This window comes from Magallana gigas, chromosome 3, assembly GCF_963853765.1.
Source record: "Magallana gigas chromosome 3, xbMagGiga1.1, whole genome shotgun sequence".
NCBI lineage: Eukaryota > Metazoa > Mollusca > Bivalvia > Ostreida > Ostreidae > Magallana > Magallana gigas.
The window spans coordinates 17,229,788-17,253,518 of record NC_088855.1 but is presented as its reverse complement, the minus strand read 5'-3'; the positions used below and the strand labels follow the sequence as shown (position 1 = coordinate 17,253,518).

At 33.6% G+C, this 23,731-nt stretch overlaps 1 protein-coding gene across 1 annotated transcript; it reads left to right on the top strand.

Annotated features, from left to right (window-relative positions):
* The first annotated feature begins 1,152 nt into the window (after positions 1 to 1,152).
* Positions 1,153 to 19,891, top strand: LOC105322810 (solute carrier family 35 member C2). The gene is made up of 11 exons (XM_011421704.3): positions 1,153 to 1,232; positions 1,431 to 1,466; positions 2,111 to 2,322; positions 2,786 to 2,936; positions 4,766 to 4,829; positions 4,927 to 4,999; positions 5,262 to 5,430; positions 12,481 to 12,564; positions 16,433 to 16,608; positions 17,100 to 17,223; positions 19,659 to 19,891. The coding sequence occupies exons 3-11, from the start codon at positions 2,128 to 2,130 to the stop codon at positions 19,775 to 19,777; spliced, it is 1,155 nt and encodes a 384-aa protein (XP_011420006.1). The 5' UTR covers positions 1,153 to 1,232; positions 1,431 to 1,466; positions 2,111 to 2,127; the 3' UTR covers positions 19,778 to 19,891.
* The last annotated feature ends 3,840 nt before the right edge of the window (positions 19,892 to 23,731 follow it).

Genomic DNA, 23,731 nt, shown 5'->3' with positions numbered 1-23,731 from the left:
AACCAGAATATACGCAAATTCCCATAAATTAATTACGGGAAATAATCTAAATACTAGTATACAGAACCTCCAATTCACGGATCTGAGATTTTTCTTTGGTGTCGGTTTTCAAACTTTTGACAGGAAAATCAAATTTTGCGAATTTCAAGGTGATGGGTGATTATTTTTCATATGATAGGTGCCTCATATTAAATTTAAAAAATAAATACATATGTAGTTTTCAATTTTGGACCAAATAAACATAGTTACATGTAGTAGGTACATGTACAATTTAAGGGACAAAATTTACACAAAAATTAAAAAAGATTTATTTCAGAATGTATCATTGTTGGGACACATTTTATTTGAAATTGACTGTAAAATAACTGAAAAACAAGCAGTGGGTGAAGCAAAACTGTTTTGCTGAAATAATTTATTGTATAATCTAAATTAAAACCAGAACATTGCATGTTACTTAATTCTGTGGTTAATATCTGAAAATGCATTAAAAACAGTAAAAGCGGTAAGATTTTCACGACCACATGCGCGTTTGATATATTTCTCATTCACCGCCGAACGTTGTCGCGGGGGGGGGGGGGGGGGGGTGGGGGGGGGGGGAGTTGTGATCTGAACATTTTGAAACTTCATTGGACTTTCGTATGCCCGGTCCTCCATCTTCTGGTCTATCATTGTGCTTAGTTTTTAAACTGAAGTTATGAGAAAAATTGTGAAAGCACATCTTGCTCCGATGTTAGACATGTAAGCCAAGCTGCGGTGTATGTTCGCAAACTCTTTTAATTCCATATCATTTAAAAACCGTACAATTTTCACGGGACAGCGGGGATGAATTTAACTTCTTAAATACAACTGTATTGAACCATGATACAAGACAGTTATTAAATATTTATGTTGGAAGTTTCCTGAGTTATTTAGATGAATGGTGATCGAGAGTGGAGACTAGTTATTTGCACTACTTCCCTTTTTTTAACTATGAGGGTTTTTAAAAAAAAAAAGGTTTCGTGTTGTTTGTGGATAGGTAATTGAAATAAGAAAAAACCTATTGCAACACCCCCCCCTCTCTCTCTCTCTCTCTCTCTCTCTCTCTCTCTCTCTCTCTCTCTCTCTCTCTCTCTCTCAAATGTTTTTCGGATCCGGATATTTAGCGTTTTAGACTTGACTTTTATCTTGTTTATTTTTGTTTTTGTCATATGGGGTACTAGTTCGCTTGTATCAATTAATTTATACAATTTAGGGTAAGAAAAAACATAGGACACGGATTACATGATAAACGCACCAAATGTGTTTTGTAGAATCTAAGTTATTTTATATTTCCATAACGCAAAAATATTTATGAAAGTGATAATACTCTTTGCATTCGAATTTCCTCAACTACAACCTGACACGTATTGGCGTAACAAAATTGAGCTGCACGTTAATTATATTTTTTTCAGCACAAGAGAAAAAGAATAAAGATGACTTGATTAAAGGTATGTGTCAACACCAGCACTTGTGCGTTACAACCATTTGACGTTCTATTATTGTAGATCACATGGGCTTAAATAGACAGCTGATAGATGGGATAAAAAACATCTGGCCATTTGAATATCTTATGCTAAAAATAACAAACCCAAACAGATCAAACTGAAAGAGAACACTCAAAATGTACATATATTTTAAATAGTGTGGACTTGATCTGCCCGAGAGTTTATCATACATGTGTACTTATTTTCTGATTTTGGTTAAGGTGTTTAAAAGAAAAGCTGAGGCAAGTAAAGGGATGACATCAGAAGTAAATTATCTGAAGAATTCAATGGTACTAATTAACTAATTTCAAAGAACTGTGTGACAAAAAGATTTATCAGTCCAAATCAAGCTCAACTTTTTATGCACCAAAAATTGCAATTTTTAAAGAACATTAGCTCCCAGGTTGTCCATCTGAATTTTTTTAGACCACCAGCTACGGACCTGCAGCTAATTGCTAATGCATAATGCCAGTGGATTATATATAAGAAACTGTTGTAAGCCGATAGATATCATTGGGATAAAAAAAATCATCCAGAATAGCTGGCTCAAACACTACCTCCTATCATAATGAAATGTTTGGCTGTAATTTTTTTTTATTCCATTATAGAGTTACAGTAAAGAAATATGTCTAAATTTAAACGGAGGCCATTGGAGAAACTCCATCAACTGGAACATGCCCTTGAACCAAAGGCCAAGGAAGTCAAACAGTCAATATGTTCATTCTCCTTCTTTGTTGCGGCTGTGAAGACATTTTGTTTGGTTGTGTTTTTCTACACATTTTCCATTGGACTGACTTTTTACAACCAAAGATTCATACGGGTAAGATTGCTTTCTCCCACAGAGTGATGATATACATGTAAATGTTACATATAATCTACATCTGCATTATTTATGAGTTATCTTTGTCTGCATTTAATGATATATATTGAACACAATGTCAAAGAAAATTTTTTAAACTAAAGTACAGCATCCCCATTAAAACGTTTCAAGATATACGATACTTTAATTTCAAAGGAGCAGAAAGAACAACTTTGATAGAACAGTGATTGTCCAGCCAATAGACTGATGTATTTTACAGAATGAGATAATAAACAATGCACCTTTATGTTACAATTAGAGTTTAGATTTTGCATATATCATATTATCCTAACTCCTTTTGAAGGAGGGGTAACTCATCATGGTGCTTTAATGATCACCTAAATAGATCCAAATACATAAAAAGTCAAACTAATTGCATGCACTTATGACTCTGTAGCTTCACTTCTCTTCATCTACTTTGCAGCATTTTGAAGTCCCCCTTTCACTCACGATGGCTCACTTAATTGTCAAGTTCATGATATCTGCATTCCTGAGGACACTGCTATCCATGTACCTTAAAGAAGACAGGGTTGTTCTTCCGTGGAATGAAAATCTCAAAAGGATAGCACCAACAGGTCTGTAGGCACAAACGGATGTACAGAAATAAACTTAAAATTTGATCATAATCCATTGGAACAAATTTTGTTGAAGTAGAAAATTTTATTGGGGAAAAATGTTGTTGCTAGAGCAATACATGTACAGTGTATGATCATTAGTGTTTGCTCAGTTACCTACCAGTGAATGTTGCTGGTTCAAGCCATGCTGTAGTTATTTTTGCTTTGCTCTCGAGAGCTAGCAGCTATGTAAGTTTACAAAAAGTATGTTTTTTACTTGAATATGCATGCTCGACTTGACAGAAGGGCATTCTGGGAATACTTAAACTATAAACTCTACCATGTTAATTTCATTTTATCATCTACATGTAATCTGAAGTTTTGTGTTTTATTGTTCAACCTGCACATAAATGCCAAAATGTAACAGTAGCTTAGGTCTTATATTGCCAAGTTATTTCTAAAATTATAATAAATAGCTCTCTTTTATTAAGTACCCTCCTGGGTCTCTCCGTTGAGCTCAGGAAACAACCTTGGATATGTTTTCCGAGCATGCCTGAAAGGCCCAAGAAGACATGATTGCTATGTCAAAATAGTACCATTGGTTCTTCTGATCTCTTATTTTTCACGTCAAAATTGAAATTACAGTAAATACAGAATAATTAAAGCATACCGGGTACTTAATGAGTTATGCCAGTGCCGATGTGAAGCCCACTCTGTACAATTCTAAATTGAGACCCCCCACTCCACCTCCAACACAATTTTAGTGCACCACTGTGACCTCCTATTAAACATTGATTCAGAAAATTAACCAATGGTTTAGAAATCTACTTCTGCATTTTATGATGGCTGTAGCGCTAGCTCACGCATCTTTTTAAAAGATAAACATGTTGTCCTTAAAAGAAGACAGTTTATTGACATTGTCTCAGTCCCTTAGCTGGATTGAGTAATGGCTTATGCTGGAGATTAACCTGCAATGGACTGGTGTCCTATCCAGAAGGAGTTATTGACTTTCATTCCCTAGAAACAGGAGATAAGAACTGGTCCAATTAGCTGCAGGTCTATAGTTACCGGTCTGAAAAAAATTTTGGATGGATGACCTACAATTTACTGCACACAAAATAATTGCACTATATTTGGACAGATCAGCTGAAAAAATAGTTAATATTGTGTCAAAGAATGCCAATGTCACCCTAATTCTATCATCACAATTGTATCGATACTTGATGTTATATTTTAATTTTGTACAATTTAATGTCATTTCAAAGCTTCAAGATTTATATAGTTTCAACTGTTTGAATGCATTTTATACTCATATCTGATCCTGGAGACACAAACTTACACCAGAGCACACCTCAAAAGTGAGCATTTGGTTTGCTTTGCATTTGCCCTTGATTTGCTATGCAAAAATTTAAAATCTTTTTGGGTCCACTGTGCATTCACCTGGGGTTTACTCTCTGTGTTCGCTCATACTCTGCTAATAAATTAAGGCATACCTAACATCTGCTTTTAGGGTTTGCTTATTGCATTCAATTATGAAGCAGACCCTAAGTTGGTTTGATTTATTATTATTTTTTTAAAGTTTCACCCTTTATTGAAATACAGTGTAGATAGCTAAAATGGGTTTGTTTCGTTCATTAGTATAAAGTAATCAAAAGTCTGTGCAGGTAAACACTAGTCAGTTATTTGGTATCCTTTATTGGATAAACTCTTGATAAAGTTTAACACACATGTATATACACATTTATTGTTAGATTATACATGCATGTTTATATACTTTAAACATTCACGCCTTTATGAACTACATTTACCGGTACACCAACTGATTAATTTTTTTGCTAATTTTGTTACAGGCATTGCCAGCATTATGGATATAGCATTATCAAACTGGAGTTTTGAATTCATTACTGTATCTTTGTAAGTAAAATAACTGTTTTTATATACACAGACTGTTTCGAATAAATTAATGTTTAATATTTATATTTTTCATCATGAACTTACTCTTATTTTGTAGATATACCATGACGAAATCAACAGCTGTGATATTTATTTTAGGATTTTCACTATTGTTCAGATTAGAAAAACCTGTAAGTATATTAAACAATATGTTATTGAATATTTGAAATCTAATATATCGGTTTGATTTCTTTAAGTTATTTCAATAAAAAGCAATTATAATATACCCATGCAAGCATTAGGAATTTTTTTTCCAATAGAGAAATAAAAAATGAACATGGAGAAATGGCAATGGATAAAAAAAAGTGTAATGAAGTGCTATCCCTGTCTCCTTTTGGTCGGTAAATAACTGCCTATTCACTGGAATGTTTCTGGTCATGTATTTTCAAACAGAGGCTGGTCCTGGTTGTAGTGGTGCTATTTATAGCAGGAGGACTGTTCATGTTCACATTCCACTCCACACAGTTCAACATGAAGGGCTTTGTGATGGTGCTCTCAGCCAGTCTGCTGTCTGGACTCAGGTGGACTCTGGCTCAGCTTGTCACACAGAAAAACAAACTAGGTAAGGGACGATATGAAAACGACAAGGTAGGAAGGGCGGCAGGGGAAAAAAACAAGATAAGGGACAGAAAACAACAATGTCAGGGATGGGAGAAGACCCAAAAGGAGAGAAAATTTAGATGGATTGCTACACCAGTGCACGAAGTCTACATGATAAATTTGTTGCATGCATTTTAATCTAATAGTATGCATGGAGTCTGATAAAAGAATATCTCAATGTACATATATGCTTCATTTTGAGAGGCTTTATTATTAATTTATCTTTTACAAAATACCTTATGTTTTTTTTATAGATTTTTAAACTTGTGTGGTCAAAATACCCCCCAAAATTGCCCCAAAAAATCAAAGCAATCATGAAATACATCATGTTGTAAATTAATATTTTTTTTTAATCTACCAAAAAAAAAAACCCTACATTAAAAATGCTTGGTAGATTCTCACAAATATCTGAAAGTATATTATAATAAATTGTATGAAAAATTTTATTGAAGAGTTACCATTCTTTGCATTATTTTTCACAGTCTCTCAAATACTTAGGCTTTTTAAAAATAATATGAATAGTAAGAACCAAAAAGTTTCTTGCTAGGCATACACAATGTACTTTTAATTGATAAATGATACCACATACATTGTACAAGTACATTTATAGGCTCTTTCAAGATTATATTAGGTGGAATAACACACCTAAAAAAAGTCACTCAAATTAGCAGTCAAATATTTGATTATGAAAGATATAATGATAATAGATCTGTACATATGTCAAATAAGTGAAAAATTTGCATTTTGGTGTTAAAAAATGAATATCTGAACAACTCAATTCAATCAGTAACAACAAAAGCCCCTGTGGGATTCGAACTAGGGATGTATGGATCACAAGCCCGACACTTTATCCACTCAGTTATGGAGTTAGTTCCATGTTGCCGTTGATAAAATCCTTTTGATGAAACAAAATGTTGTTTCGATCAGAGGTCAGCCATTTTGTGATGATGTGTTATTCCACCTAATTAATCTAGACTCATTTAGTAAAGCATTGAACAGACTATAAAAAGAACAAAAATTGCTACTCATAATACACTCTGTACTTTGACCAATGAGTACCATACAAGGGCTCTCCAAAAATCCCATGGTTTTTTGTTTGATTAAAAAGATGCAGGGAAATGAAGTGTACATTTTAATATTACAAAAAAAAATCCATGTTTTTCAGTTGATTAAAAAGATGCAGGGAAATGAAGTGTACATTTTAATATTACAGCAAATAAAGAATTAACTTTGGGCAGCCTTATAAACAATTTGAAACAATTCTATGAAGTTCTGAAGAAGTATCATCCTACTTTTGATGGTAGCTTTTATGTCAGGACCATGCTGTCCTCAATCTAAAACCATGCATTCTCATCTATATTGGAGATTTTAGCTCACCTGAGGTGAAAGCTCAAGTAAGCTATTCTGATCACATTTTGTCTGTCGTCCGTCTGTCTGTCCATCTGTAAACTATTCACATTTTCAACATCATGTAAAGAACTGGTCCAATTTCAACCAAACTTGGCACAAAGCATCCTTAGGCTAATGGAGGGTTCAAAGTTGTGAAAATTAAGGATCACACCTTTTTACAAGGAGAGATAATTAGGAATTATTAATAATTTTTTAGAATTTATCAAAAATCTTCTTCTCAAGAAATATAAAGCAAGGAAAGCTGCAATTTAAATGGAAGCATCCTCAGGTAGTGTTGATTCAAAGCTGTGAAAATCATGATCCCCAGGGGTAGGATGGGACTACAATGGGGGGTCAAATTTTTACATAGGAATATATAGAGTAAATCTTTAAAAATCTTCTTCTCAGAAACTGTTAGGCCAGGAAAGCTGAAACTGATGTGGAAGCATCCTCAGGTAGTGTAGATTAAAAGTTGTGAAAATCACCCCCCCCCCCCCCCCCCCCCCCCCCCCCGATGGTAGGGTGGGGCCATAAAGGGGGGTCCAATTTTACATAGAAATATATAGAGTAAATCTTTAAAAATCTTCTTCCAAGAACCATTTGGCCAGGAAAGCTGAACCTTATGTGATGAAAGCATTCTCAGGTAGTGTAGATTCAAAGTTGTGAAAATCATAACCCCCGGGGGTCGACTTTTTACATAGGAATATATAGACTAAATCTTTAAAATATTTTAATTTTTTCAAAAAAAAAACATTTGCGTAGAAAAGCTGTAACTTTAGTGAAAGCAACCTCAGATAATGTAGATATTAATTGCCTCTTGTAATGTTATTCTAATTAGTTTATGTCTTTACTATTATGTAAGTAATGATTTTTAGCTCACCTGAGTTGAAAGCTCAAGTGAGCTATTCTGATCACATTTTGTCTGTCGTCCGTCTGTCTGTAAACTTTTCACATTTTCAACATCTTCTCAAGAACCACTGGGCCAATTTCAACCAAACTTGGCACAAAGCATCCTCAGCCTAAAGGGATTCAAAGTTGTGAAAATAAAGGACCACACCTTTCTTGCAAAGGGAGATTATTAGGAATTTATGAAAATTTTCGAGAATTTTTCAAAAATCTTTTTCTCACGAGCCATAAGACCAGGAAAACTGTAACTTGTGTGGAAGCATCCTCAGGCAGTGTAGATTCAAAGTTGTGAAAATCATGACCCCCGGGGTAGGGTGGGGCCACAATGGGGGGTCGAAGTTTAAAATAGGAATATATAAAGTAAATCTTTAAATATCTTCTTCTCAAAAACTAATCAGCCAGGAAAGCTGAAACTTGTGTGGAAGCATCCTCAAATAGTGTAGATTCAAAGTTGTGAAAATAATGACACCCCCAGGAGTAGGGTGGGGCCACAATGGGGGCTCAAAGTTTAACATAGGAATATATAGAGTAAATCTTTTAAAATCTTCTTCTCAAAAACTAATCAGCCAGGAAAGCTTAAACTTGTGTGGAAGCATCCTCAGGTAATGTAGATTCAAAGTTGTGAAAATAATGACACCCCCAGGAGTAGGGTGGGGCCACAATGGATGGGGGGGGGGGTCAAAGTTTTACATAGGAATATGTAGAGTAAATCTTTAAAAATCTTTTTCTCAGAATCAGCCAGATGATTCTTTATAATTGTTAAGACTTTGGCCCAAGGACAATTCTTCGGCCTCACAAGAAGGTTCAGAGTTTGATATAGGTTTATATCCTTTATATAAACAATTGTTAAGGATCTTTTTGAGAACTGCAATGCTCAACATGTGATATGACTATGACTATGACATCCTGTTAGATAAGGGGCTAATGATTATAAACATGAGAATATCCAGGGGGAAAATGGATTTTATTATACCCCCCGCAAACGAAGTTTGGGTGGTGTATAGGAATCACCTTGTCCGTCTGTCCGTCCGTCTGTCCATCCGTCTGTCTGTCCGTCTGTCTGTGCAATCGTGTCCAGTCCATATCTTTCTTATGGAGAAACATTGGAAGTTCTTACTTCACACAAAGATTGCTTATGACCTAAGGGTGTGTCATGACTTTGACCCAAGGTCATTCGGGCAAGGTCAAGGTAACTGTAAGAAAAAAATACAAAATTCGTGTCCGGTCATTATCTTTCTTATGGAAAATTATTGGAAGTTCTTACTTCACACAAAGATTGCTTATGACCTAAGGGTGTGTAATGACCTTGAACCAAGGTCATTTGGGAAAGGTCAAGGTCAAGATCACTGGCAGAAAAAGTGCAAAATTTGTGTCCGGTCCATATCTTTCTTACGAGGGTCAATCAAAAAATACGAAGACTTTTGTCATAGCTATGTTACTTAACGTCATATCATTACTAAATTTTGTAGACATAATTTAACAATAATTTCAAACAATTTGCAAGAAAAAAAGTTAAAAAATTCCTTTACTTCTAAGAATTATTAAGAATCTAATCCTGCAAAAATGAGGTCACGGCGCACGGTCAAAATTTGTGTTATGTCAACAATAAACTATATAATGTTGAAAGTAATATCTCTATAAATCGGGCTATAAACCAAATAATATTGAAACCTCAAATTAAGTATGGCCATGGTATTCTATGTTCCAAATAATGACGGGATATATTGTTTTTTCGAACAGATATCAGTAAATAAAGCAGACAGTCCTCTTTAGAATTGACTAATAATATCGACGTCGCCGAGCGTCACGGCGCAACGAGAAGTACTAACAAAACAGATTTAACTCAGGAAAAGGACGATACAAGCTGTGAAAATGCTCGATGGTGCAAAAAATAAGTCAACAATTATTTGCAAGTTTGTTTTTAACTGTAATAAATTTTATAGGGGTGGTATTTTGAATATCAAACTGTCCGAAAGAGAGTAGAATATCTGTAAATATTTGGTAAAAAAAAAAGTAACGTCAACCGGCGTTCAGGGTTATCCTTACTGTAAACTAAAAGATACAGGGTAAGAAAATGAAAACTTTAAAGAACTAACTTATGATTCTCGAACAAATGTGAACAAAAATGATGTTAAGTGGTTCAATGCCATTTTAAATTGTAAGGAGAAAGGCACAAGAGACTAAGCGTGAAATAAAGATGGGGTTTATCTATAAACTGTGCTTGTTTAATCTTGACGTCATGTTTTGAACGCTACCGTGCGCCGTGGTGACAAAACATGTTGTTTTTAAAAAGGGGTAACAAAAATACCGTTTCATCAAATGGACTTAAAATTTGCATATCAATAACATAAGTGTTGGTGCACAGATTAATCTGTTAAGTATGACTTTCATGAAAAATATATGATAGACAGCCACATTGTCTTCGTATTTTTTGATTGACCCTCGTATGGAGAAACATTGGAAGTTCTTACATCACACAAAGATTGCTTATGACCAAAGGGTGTGTCATGACCTTGACACAAGGTCATTTGGGCAAGGTCACTGGCAGAAAATGTGCAAAATTTGTGTCCGGTCATTATCTTTCTTATGGAGAAGCATTGAATGTTTTTACTTCACACAAATATTGCTTATGACCAACAGTTTAAAAAAAAAAAAGAGCAGTTGTTATTTATAGAAAATGGACGGTGAAATAGATTCATCCAATATTTTCTATAATTGGAAAAATACACGCATTATGATTTTTAGCTCACCTGAGCCAAAGGCGTCGTCGTCGTTAACTTTTCACATTTTCATCTTCTTCTCAAGAACCACTGGGCAGATTTCAACCAAATTTTGCACAAAGCACCACTAGGTGAAGGGGATTCAAGTTTGTTCAAATGAAGTGCCACGCCCTCTTTAAAGGGGAGATAACTGAGAATTATTGAAAATTTGTTGGTATTTTTCAAAAATCTTTTTCTCAAAATTATTTGGCCTGAAAAGCTTAAACTTGTGTGGAGGCATCATCAGGTAGTGTAGATTCAAGTCTGTTCAAATCATGGTCCCCAGGGGTAGGGTGGGGCCACAAGAGGGGGGTCAAGTTTTACATAGGAATATATAGAAAACATCTTTAAAAATCTTCTTCTCAAAAACTACTTGGCCAAGAAAGCTCAAATTGGCGTGTAACCATCCTAAGATAATGTAGATTCAAGTTTGTTCAAATCATGGTCCCCAGGGGTAGGGTGGGGCCACAATTGTGGGATCAAGTTTTACATAGGAATATATAGAGAAAATCTTTAAAAATCTTCTTCTCAAAAACTATTAGGCCAGAAAAGCTCAAATTAAAATGGAAGCATCCTCAGGAAGTGCAGATTCAAGTTTGTTCAAATCATAGTCCCCGGGGGTAGATTGGGGCCACAATTGGGGGATCAAGTTTTACATAGGAATATATAGAGAAAATCTTTAAAAATCTTCTTCCTCAAAAACTATTAGGCTAGGAGAGCTCAACTTTGAGTGGAAGCATTCTCAGATAGTGTAGATTCAAGTTTGTTCAAATCATGGTTCCCGGGGGTAGGGTGGGGCCACAATTGTGGGAGAAATTTTTATATAGGAATATATAGAGAAAATCTTTTAAAAAATTTCTTTTAAAAACTATTTGGCCAAGAAAGCTCAACTTTGAGTGGAAGCATTCTCAGATAGTGTAGATTCAAGTTTGTTCAAATCATGGTCCCCGGGGGTAGATTGGGGCCACAATTGGGGGATCAAGTTTTACATAGGAATATATAGAGAAAATCTTTAAAAATCTTCTTCTCAAAAACTATTAGGCTAGGAGAGCTCAACTTTGAGTGGAAGCATTCTCAGATAGTGTAGATTCAAGTTTGTTCAAATCATGGTTCCCGGGGGTAGGGTGGGGCCACAATTGTGGGAGAATTTTTATATAGGAATATATAGAGAAAATCTTTTAAAAAATTTCTTTTAAAAACTATTTGGCCAAGAAAGCTCAACTTTGAGTGGAAGCATTCTCAGATAGTGTAGATTCAAGTTTGTTCAAATCATGGTCCCCGGGGGTAGATTGGGGCCACAATTGGGGGATCAAGTTTTACATACTAGGAATATATAGAGAAAATCTTTAAAAATCTTCTTCTCAAAAACTATTAGGCTAGAAAAGCTCAAATTAAAATGGAAGCATCCCCAGGTAGTGTAGATTCAAGTTTGTTCAAATCATAGTCCCCGGGGGTAGGGTGGGGCCACAATTGGGGGATCAAGTTTTACATAGGAATATATAGAGAAAATCTTTAAAAATCTTCTTCTCAAAAACTATTAGGCCAGGAAAGCTCAGATTTGAGTGGAAGCGCGCATCCTCAGATAGTGTAAATTCAAGTTTGTTCAAATCATGGTTCCCGGGGGTAGGGTGGGGCCACAATTGTGGGATAAATTTTTATATAGGAATATATAAAGAAAATCTTTTAAAAAGGACTATATATGATAAGGGCCTAAAATGGCCCCCTAAAATGAACATCATCAATTTACTATCATTCTTTGTTTTCTTAGTACAGATATGTATATGATATGTTTACATAATATTCATTTTGGTTCAAGTGCCCACAATTTAGAAATATGACATTGTAAAGACAACCTTTTCTCGCCATTTTTGCATTTTTAGCATAAAACAGCTTGTTTTCAAGCAGTTTTTCCTTCCGAAAACATAGAGCGCATAATTAAAATACATGTTTGATTTCAGGTTTGCATAATCCATTAGATTTGATGTATCATGTCCAACCATGGATGATTATTGGACTGCTTCCATTATCAGTTTATTTTGAAGGTGAGAATGACATTATTATTGTGAAAAAGTATTGATCTTTTAAACAAACATATATTACTATTGTCTAGACATGTTTTCATGTTCCTTTTTAAATTGTTTACCTTAAGTTTATTTATGTCTTACCAGTGAGGCTTAAATGGGTTTACATGATTATGCACAATATTAAAAGATGTTTATAATTCTGTATTTTTAATAGTAAAATTACGTAAATGTCAGGGAAAAGAATCATTCTTTGAGTTTGATGAGGATATGAAAATGGGATGGTATTTGATAAAAAAAATTTTTTTTTGCCAAATTATCATGTAACCAACATGTATTTATTCAGTCTAATTAAAATTAGACTTGTAAAGTCGCGCTCCTCTACGATATGCTATACACCCTCTAAGGAGTCATCCCAGAGTGGACTTTCAAACAGCCAATGAAATCACTGCTGTCAAAATTTTGACTGATAGTTCGGACATGTGTTTCTTTATCACCAATGAACCTCAATAACCTGAGTAACCTGAGTAAACAAAGTCATCATACTCATGTGTCGATTTTTAAGTTTGTGTTATTGTTGTTTGCATGATTCACTTAAAAAATAAAATGCTCTCTATGGTGATTCATGAAGGATATGAAGGTGACGACATTGCATAAAAAATACATAACCAGCATAAGCAGGTTTTAAAAAGTTTTTCTGCAATGAATGATCGCTACCTTTATAACCCACATTTTAGTCCTGTCAGTTTCACTTGGTCATTGTAGGTTTCAACCATTCGATAAACAGGCGTGTAGATTTCAGTCCTGTCAGTTTCTATAGAGCTATGAATTAACTATATAAGTTTTCATAAGAAAGAGAGAGGGAATCATAGAAGTAGAATATAATATAATATGATATAATAGAAGTAAATATAAAGGAATAGCAGATCAGACGAACATTACACACACATTTTGGCAGAAAAGCTTAACTTGGCATAAGAAAGAGCGTTAGAACTGTAAAAAAAAAAAAAGCTATCAAACTATTTTAAGACTTGTTTTTTTTCTGCTTGAATCTGATTAGCTTTCATTTTATGTTTACTCATTATTGAAAGGTCGCTCGGAGATGACCCTTTACAAGATGTTGTTAGATCCTGTATTACCGTATATAGCTAGTTTTTTTTGGGGGGGGATATAATTTTGGCCTATATTGGTGATTTTTAACATTTCATCAAAATTAAAACCACCAAATACAAGTTCTTTCTATGTAGATTTTATTTACATAGATAATATTAGTCAGTAGGAATGATAAAAAAGGGTCGTTACAAACAGTGCACACAGTGTTACAGATACAAATATACAAATGTACATTTACTCAAAATCAATGCAAAACTAATGTAAACTAATAAGGGTAAACTGAAGTTCATTGTTTAAACACCACATCACTTTTCCTTGTTCAGGTATGTAATTATCTCCACTGACAGGGGTGTTCGCTTGTGTTAATTGTTTTTAGAGACATGTGATTCATTATCGACTTAAGTGCAGATAATTGTCTGTTTAGTTCAAGTTATTTATTCCAAGTGATAAATATCTCATAGGTTATACATGTAAATATATACATATTAAATAAACACTAAGACAAACAAAGTGTACATAATGAATTTTGATAATTCACATTGAGTGTTCGTTGCATGTTTGCATTATACATGAATTGTATAAATATTTACCTAAATTACACAGTTCCTTAGTATTAGAGGTAGATAATAACTGTATAACTTTATAGACACTTGGTTTATTCGGGAGTAGTATTTTTTAATATACTTATCTCTTAAACTAAGAAGTGATGGACAAATAAGTAAAAAATGGAATTCATTTTTAATTACTTTTAAGTTGCAAGATTCACATTTTTGACAATCACGTGTTAAATTATCATACCTCCCTGTTCCAATCTTTAAGTCATGTGAGGACAACTGTAAGCGTGTAATTAAATTACGATATTTTACATGAATTGCATGGTTTCTTTAGATAAACTTGTAAACAAAAATGATCAACAACATGCTTATATAATATACATTTTGATGCATTGCTTATATCGTTAACAACTTTTTGTTTAAAGACATCACACATTCTATTATATATAATATCTAAAATAACAGATTCTTTCATAGTACATGTACTTTGATATAAATCGGCTAAGCCTATGGTGCACAATTCTTCCCTAATATTTGAAATCCATGTTTCATTATTTTTCACCATGTCTTCGTAGCATGCTTTTAAAATACAGGTTTTACTGTTTCTTAATTTAAAACATCATTGAAAAAATTTTTTGTTTCCTGAAAATTTCTAGTGGAAATCTACCTACTTCATAATAAACTGCACTGTTGCATGTATTTTTTCTGACACCCAAAACCTTTAACTTTTTTCATGCATATATTAAGAACTATTTAGTTATTTATATTGAAAATATAAAAGTGTGTGAAGCCAGTGTTGGACATCAAATTTTACCACATTGTAATGGCGACATAGGATTTTTGCTCATGTATATTAACTTCTCAACTATTAAAAAGAAACTAACAGTAGATTTTTAATGAAGGGTAAAGGATTCACCAAAATTATATTCGCCAAAATTAATGGTATACCTTGTAGGCCCCAATGTGTTAAATTTGTGTCCTGTCCCTCCCTCCCCCCAAAAAGGTCTAAACGGTATAGCATATTGTAGAGGAGCAGTTTAACAAGTCTATAATTTTTAATATTTTGGTACATGTATTAGTTTTTCCATGAAAGTTAAAGAATTATTGTATATTTCTTGATAAATCAAATTGCAATACATGTATTATTTCATACAAAGTATCAACTGTCCAGTTGCCACTTAATTGTGATCTTTATAATTTGGATCTTGCAAACTAATTTTTTATTTGGAAAATATACCAGCTAGTAGTTAATTTCTATGTTCTAATATAGGATCTGTACCATAACGATGGTACAAATGCATCTCCATCATCTCCATCATCTCTGAATCAGACTGCTTTACTTCATATAGAGATGTGTGAATTTTAAGGTCCCTATCACCATAGTTTCATAGCTAGGGCTCAAATTGCTTGGATTGATACAATTTACGTATTTGGTAAACTCGAGCTTTGTTTGATTTTAGAAAAATGATTTAAGTCTTGAGACCACTTTAAAAATTGTCATTTAATGCTCACTTGCACTGTATATGCTTTTAAAAGTGAGATTTTATGGCCTCATTTTGTTTATCTCTTTGTCTTTAACTCTGTATGTCTTTCTAAGAGCTAAAGCCACAAAAGGTAAAATTGGTCGATATCCGATTTTAACAATATTAACAGGAAACCTTTTATGTATAAAAATACAATTGTGGCATAAGTTTTCATTTATGAATTTTGATATCTAAAATTATTAATTACACTTTTACTGTAAAAAAACAAAAACTTAATAAAACATTTGACATTTAATCTTCAATCACATATTCATTTTATGGTGCAAATTGATAAATACATAATTATATTATTCAAAATATTTTATCCATTTAGGTCCCCAATTAATCAAATTTTTGCCTTTATATTGCCTCTATGTATTAGCAAGATTGGTTTATCATACCCTAAATATAGTTGTCGATAGATACATGTATTCTCCTCTTTTTGAGCTTAAAAGAAAAGTATTATGATAAATATCTTGCCTTTGTTGTGCAATGAAAAATGAAAACTAGTAAGCCAAGTGGGCTAGAATTGGACAATTAGTTGTTCACTGACAGGTGATTCTAGAACTTTTCTTCGAACAAATGATGGATTGAGCTGCACTACTGCAATGTAGGTTTGCTTATCACTCAGGCGACCAGTGGTCATACATCAAACAATATGTCCTTCAGAATAAATTTTTGCTCCTTGTTTTGTTACAGGAATAAAACTGAGCACAAAAGAGGACTTTTTTGCATACACAGAGACATCGTTAATCCTGCGAAATCTTGGTCTTGTCTTCCTGGGGGCATTAATTGCATTCTTTCTGGAATTTAGTGAATTTTTATTGTTAGCTAGCACATCCAGTCTTACATTATCAATAGCTGGGATATTTAAGGTAGGTACTCTTTGGGTATTTACATGAGTATTTTCTTCATTGTTTCTTAGGAAATCTGAACTTTACATGTAGTCATTTTATCCTTATTGTCGTCCTGTATTATGAATACTAGTATGCAAATGTGCAGGAGATATATGCGAAAAATGTTATCCTTCAACAGACAAAATTATAATATCCATTTCTAGTTGCTCTGATAGTTGTCCATACATTCAGTTCTGTAACTTTTTCATGTAATCTGCATGGTTAATATTTATTATAAATGTCAGATGATCTAATTATGTTTAAATATGTACAATGTACTTTAAGGTACTTGTAAGTTCTTATTAATAAGGTAAACAGAAACAAAGTACATGACATTGTACATTTATGTACATGCAATGCTTTGCTTTAATATAAATTTATGAGGAAATATTCAATTTGGTTTATATTAATTTTGTTTTGTTTATAGCTTTGAATTTAGTTGCAGATAATTCTTTTGCACTTTTTTGTAGGAAGTTTGCACTCTGTACTTAGCAGCTAGTGTCAATGGAGATCGTATGAACTTTGTCAATGGAATAGGACTCATTGTGTGCTTGCTTGGCATCTCCATTCATGTCATAGTTAAAGCCATGTCTGGTAAGAATAACAAAGTTTTGAACATATTTTGAAGGGCAAGTCTTATATTTAAATATATTTAATTATTGGAGCTTCACTACCGCCTCTGTCAGGGTTGGATCTGAAAACCTTTGAAACCCACTCTCCTAGCAGTGGGCCACCAGCATGCTAACCATCTGGTCATCTTGGCAAATACAAAAACATACTTTTGATGATGAATGGAACCTAGCATGCTGGCTTGGCTGTACATGGTCTTTGAGATGGAGGTGAAATACATTAAAAGCAATCTGAGAGGATTGTAACAATACACATTGGATAGAAATATATGTATTATAAGCGCAGACATTGCAATAACTCTCAAATTAATTGACATATACCGGCCCATAGATAAATCAAAATACTGAAGTACTGATGGGAGTTGATTATATCATTTATTAATCATTTTAAAATCAACGATATGTTACTTTGCTTTGCAAGTAGTTTATAACCTGTGTTTGAATTAAGCATATTTTTATGATATGAATTCTCGGACTTTTCCGACAAGAATTTCGAGAAAACCCCATATGAATCGTGTTGTCTTATATGTACAAGTACTCGAAATATTCCAAAAATTGTATGGATCCAAGCAATAATGAACTCTAGTCTTGTTCAACCAGATGCTTGGCTCTCCCACAAGCAAGAGAATGTGTACACCAGGTCACATGATAGCTTGATGACCTCTAAATATAGCATGACTCTCTGCTTGTCGGAGATTTACAGAGACAGCCGATGGTTGAACGAGACTATATTGAACTCTGGCGTATGAATACATTCGACTGCAAAAAATATCTAAATTGTTTGTACTATTTAACATCTGACTATTTTCAAGGTGTTCATAAATAAGTTTCTTAAAACACAATGTTTCAAGATACATTACATTTATGGATTATTTTCAAGAACTAAATCTTGTCAGCGGTGATGATTTGTGCGTAGGTCCAAACACTGTTTCAGTTTCGGTTTGCCAGAGTAACTGCATATGAGAGTTGATTGAAAACAACTCCCAAAAATAAGATATATAAAGCACAGAAAAATTCACTCACCCCAAGGAATATGCAGAGTTCATCAAGGGAAAATATTGAAAAATTGTTTTTAAAAAGCTTCTTTCTAAAAATTACAATATCACAATATATAAATAGTGCCTGTTTGGGAGGGTAACAGTTGAAATTGACACCCAGATGAAACCATTGTCAACCGACGCGAAGCAGAGGTTGACAATGGTTTTCGAGGGGTGTCAATTTCAACTGTTATCCTCCCAAACAGGCACTATTTATTTTATTATACTAAATGTCTGAATTTTAGAGTATTTTTTACTACTTTTATATAGAAATGACATGAATTCTACGGCAAACCATACGCGCATGATTTACGCGCATGTAACAATTCGTTGTGTTACCCGTTGCTAAGTGTGTTGCTAACGCTGAGGGTAATAGAACGGATTATCAACTGTGTCTAAGGCAATCAGATTTCAGTATTTAACATGAAAGTATAATAATTAATGATATTGTATAGATGTTATATGTTTACATCTACTGAGAATGTTTTCCCATACCTTTTTTTTTCTTGAAAGTAATCTGTTCAAACAACTACTAATAATATTCAAACTTTTAAAAACAACCTTTGGATGCGTTTTTTTAACAGTGCTTGGTTCAATAAGTCTCAACATTTAGTAAAATACACGATAAACAAAGTGTGCATGATGAAATCATACACTTTATAGGTTAATTGACTATACGTATGGATTACATAGTGATTGAAACTTAGTTACATGATCAAGTTTTTAACTAGAAGAAAATCCAGTTTTTATTTTAAACTATTATTTAAGTTATTACTGTGTCATGGAAATCTTTACAGAAGTACCAGTACTTATAATTAAGACTGTTTTTTTTTTTAAATATGTATGTTGGTGTGTAAGAGGAATTGAATAAAAATTAGAACCATTTTAACAAGACCTTAGACTTTCGGTTGGACTTACCTATCTATTTCTTGCGTCAAAACAAGTTAAAAATGACGTGGTTTCAAGCGAAATATACACCGATTGCGTAGTCTTAGCTCAAAAGCCAGACATATCTTGTTGCTTTCAAAGAGCCATGGCTAAGTGGCCAGCCATGAAATAGACAGGCCTACGTCACATTGCTGTTTGACACAACTACCTAAAGCCCAAGCTCTTGTTAAAATGGTTCTACCAATATTACACAAAACTAAACAACCACAGGTATTGACGTATGCTTACAAAGCAAAGAATTGTTCTCGATTGGTTACCTTCATATCATAATGAATCGTTTCGAAATGTCCAAGTTAACCATTCTAGGTATTCAAATTTTTAAAAATATAAATATTCTCAGCTTATATAATGTATATACACCCATAAGACATTTTGTCTTCATGTTTTTTATTTATTTTTAAATTTCTTTTGACAGCTCATGAAGAAAAAAAGAATGGAATGTTAGTGCAAAATGAAGAAGCCATGCAGATGTTACGAGCAGATGATTCGGAGTCGGAAGAAAGTGATATTTTTAATGCCATATCAGACAGATAGCAAACAAGGAAGTCATTTTGACCAAATTTCTTTACTGTTATTTATATGATGTTAATTTCAACTCCGTCTTGTTAATTTATGTTACTGAATATGTCATTAAAATATGAAAATGTCTTCAACGCTGTCTTGCTAAAAATAGAAAGCATAACAGAATGTTATCTATAGCATTCTTACTCGTTTGAACAGGGTATCATTGACTCTTATTTTAACAGAATGCACAAAATATAAACATAACTGGGCGATTTCCTGCACAAGTGCAGGTGAATTAACACTTTACACATTTCAATGATACAATGCTCAATATGTAGAACCATACTTTTTGTTCATTTTGGTATATATACTGTGTCTAATTTTTTCTTTTTTTTTTAACGTATTCTTTAAAATTGAAATAAAAAACAGAAATGCTGGATATTAAGAGGAGCAGGCAGGGATGAAAAATATAAACTAAAATGGATGATATATACAAGCACGTGTTGTGCTGGGCTGCGTTCAAGATCATAGCAGCTAGCCTAGCCGCTAGGTCGTAGATATCTAGGTCTATTGAACGTTCTACTAGGTTAGCCGCTAGATCTCTGATTTGAATTTGGAAAATAATATTCAACTAAAGACTAATTACATCGACATCATGTTAACTACAAGGATAAACAAAATATCACTAAGTAAATAGATTTCATTTTTATCACAATGTGGTAACCAATGTGGCTATCTTGAATTTGATGCTTAGCATAAAATATTTAGGCTACGAATATCTACGTAGTGGCTAGGCTAGCTAACAGTCCAATTACTTACTTAGGCCTACGTAGCAGCTTCGATCTAGAACGCAGCCCAGATAACCGGAAAAAAAATAGCGAAGTTTTTAATTTAATTTCAAACCATTAAGTCGGTATTTACTGCGTCATATTCCCATGCAATTTTTGTGTTTTTAAAGCTCAAATTTAACCTTAATTTTTTTTCACTGTTCCAAATAAGAATTTCAGATAAAAGACTGTTTTGAAGAAATACAATTCTCCTTCCCCATTCAACTTCCACGTCGTATGCATCCATCATTTAATAATATAGACGTAGAACACAAATTATGTTAATTGATTACAAATTAATGTTTAACAGGTCGGACACAACCCCCCGTTTGGTGGTGTTAGTTCCATTTGGTGGTTAAATGCCCAAATGGTATGCTTGTTTTACCTACCAAATGGGACTCATATTTCGTTTATCGCGGATTACTCAAACCACCAAACGGAGGGTTGCATGTTCCCAACCTTGCTGTTTAAGGTTTACTGCCATTTTGCGCTAGTGTATACAGTGTACATATTTATTTGCATATTTTAAACCAAAGCTGTCGAATGTAAAGTACAGTATCTGCCCAATTGTTAACTCGTCCTTAACTAAAACCGATTCAAGGCAATTATCCGGTGGTGCGTGTCAACCCGCGTCCTTGTTTACCTCGTTCTGAAAAATTACTACCCGATTTTCTTACCAGACGTCGTGCTTCTAAAGGGTCTTTCCTTCAAACTAAATTCGCCCATTAAAGATTTTATTTATTCAACAATTTCCAAATCTTAATTTCTATGTATACCCTAAATAAGTTCCCAGTAAATATATTCGATTCACTATTAACGTAATCATTCATTATTATTTTAGTGCTAGTATATTATTTTTATGCAAACTCCCACTGACTTGGATCCGCCATAGCGTATCAACCACCTTATTCTCATTTTTTGCTATTTCGGGCAATTGTTTATCGAAAATGAAAGAAGGCTTTTGATTAATTTCACAATAATTACTTATCAGTTGAAATTGAATTGAAGCTTACGGACATCATCTCACGTGTTCATACCACACTTGAAAGCAGCTAATCTGGCCTTAATGCAGTTGTTTTGTTGTTTATTTGCAAAATCATGTCTTAATGATGCGCCATGTAAAATGTCATTGCCATATACATGTAAATAACGTTAACAAATCATGTACAGTAAATATCCTGGCTCCTTTGAATCAGAGACTTGTTTATTTTAAATAAGGAGAAAGGCATTTATCCAATATTGTTGTGAAATAAATTATTGGATCATAACTTCATCCTAATACGTCGATCCAGTTGTGAAGCAAAAGGTTTTACTTATATTAATAATCCATGCTCCGAATTTTGGCCGCCTGGAACGTTACAGATGTAATCTGGTCAAAAACTTGACCTTACGTTGCAGACGCATCAAGGTTCAAACATTGTGACCACTTTAAAACATGATTTGTGTATACATGTACATGGATAGCAAGTACTTTGGCTTTAACAGCTTCTTTATACAAGGCAACGAAATTAAAGTTCATTGCACGCAGGACCATAGCTATCTATAAATCTCATAATAAGAGTGTTATTAACTCTACTGAACCGAAGGTTCAAGTGAACTTTTCTGATCACCTGTTGTCCGTCCGTCCGTCCGTCTGTAAACATTTTTTACTTCTCTTGAACCACTGGGCCAACAGAACTTGGTTCAATACTTATGAGAAGGGGATTCTAAATCGTTAAATAAAGGACTAAATCCCTTTGAAAAGGGAGGTAATCACAAAATAGTGAAAATAGCTTGAAAGTCTTTCAAATCTTTTTCTCATGAACCACTGCACCAGAAATAGAAGTATTTACATTAAGCTTTTATATACATGTATAGTGAAGATTCTTAATTGTTAAAACTGTAACCCCTATGCCAAAATTAAGGCTTTAGGTTTAACATTAAGCTTCTTCTTAAGAACTGATAAGTATGTAAGACATTTCGCGAGTTTTAGAATATTTTAAAACAAATTTTAAAAGAGATACAATACAGATGTTTAGATAAGCATTTTGACTCATGGACCTTTTGTTGCAATTCTTTCAAAAATCTTCTGCTCTACTCCCACACATTTGAGGAAAAAACTGGTTGCATGGTTATGATATCCATGAAGCCCTCTACCAAAATTGTGAAATTCATGACCTCTGTATAAGGGGTTCAGGCTCTAGGGTGGGGCCAATATGGCCATATAGTAAAAATGTATTAAGTCTTAAAAAATCTTCTTCTTTACTCCCAAACATGTGGGCAAAAAACTGAATACATGGTTATGATGTCCAATAATCCACTACCTAAATTGTGAAATTCATGGCCCCTGGGTCAGGGGTTCAGGACATGGGGGGGGGGGGCAATATGGCAATATAGTGTTAATGCATATAATGTTTTAAAATCTTTTCTATTCTCATACATCTGTATGAAAAATTGACTTCATAATTATGTTTACTAGGATGTCTTAAATTTCATGTCCCCTGGAGTATGGGTTTTGAGGGCAAAAATAGATGTATAGGTGTTAATGCATATAATGTTTAAAAATTATCTTCTTTACTATCACACACCTGAAAGGAAAACTGAATTCATTATTTTGTAGACCAGATCTTTAAGTTTTCGCCAAAATTATAGGTTTCATAGTTCTTTTTGAAAGATTTCAGGCAGGGAAGTGGTCGTCATTACAAATTTATAATTTTTCTACTCCAGAATGAAACCCAATTAAATGAATATATGAGACTCCTCGACAAGTTTGTGTATGGGTCATATGCTACTCAGGTGACCGTTAAGGCCTATTGGCCTCTTGTTATTAAATATAATTGTTATTAAGAATCTCAATAGATTTGTATTTTTTGTTAAGCATCATAATCAAGTTTTCTGTACATCTACATATATCGATGGGTTCGTTTGTAGCAAATACCTTGAGAGATAATTCCGATGTTCTAATTCGATTAACCATATAACAAGTACCTCTGACCAAGGAAACAATAATAGTCGATGGTCGTCATTTGCGAGCGATGATCGAATACTCGTTGCATCCTTATTCATCATATATATATGATAACTAAAACTTGTAAATAATTCATGAACCGACGTGGTTATGATTAAGAAGAGCAATAATTATCAGGTTTTACATGTTGTTTTGAATACAAACAAGTGC

What these genes read in the sequence shown, in the direction of transcription:
- LOC105322810 (XM_011421704.3), top strand. Translation starts at nt 2,128, where the DNA reads ATGTCTAAATTTAAACGGAGGCCATTGGAGAAACTCCATCAACTGGAA. An exon ending in ACAACCAAAGATTCATACGG is followed by an intron (nt 2,323 to 2,785) that starts GTAAGATTGCTT and finishes TCTACTTTGCAG; the next exon opens with CATTTTGAAGTCCCCCTTTC. An exon ending in CAATAGCTGGGATATTTAAG is followed by an intron (nt 16,609 to 17,099) that starts GTAGGTACTCTT and finishes ACTTTTTTGTAG; the next exon opens with GAAGTTTGCACTCTGTACTT.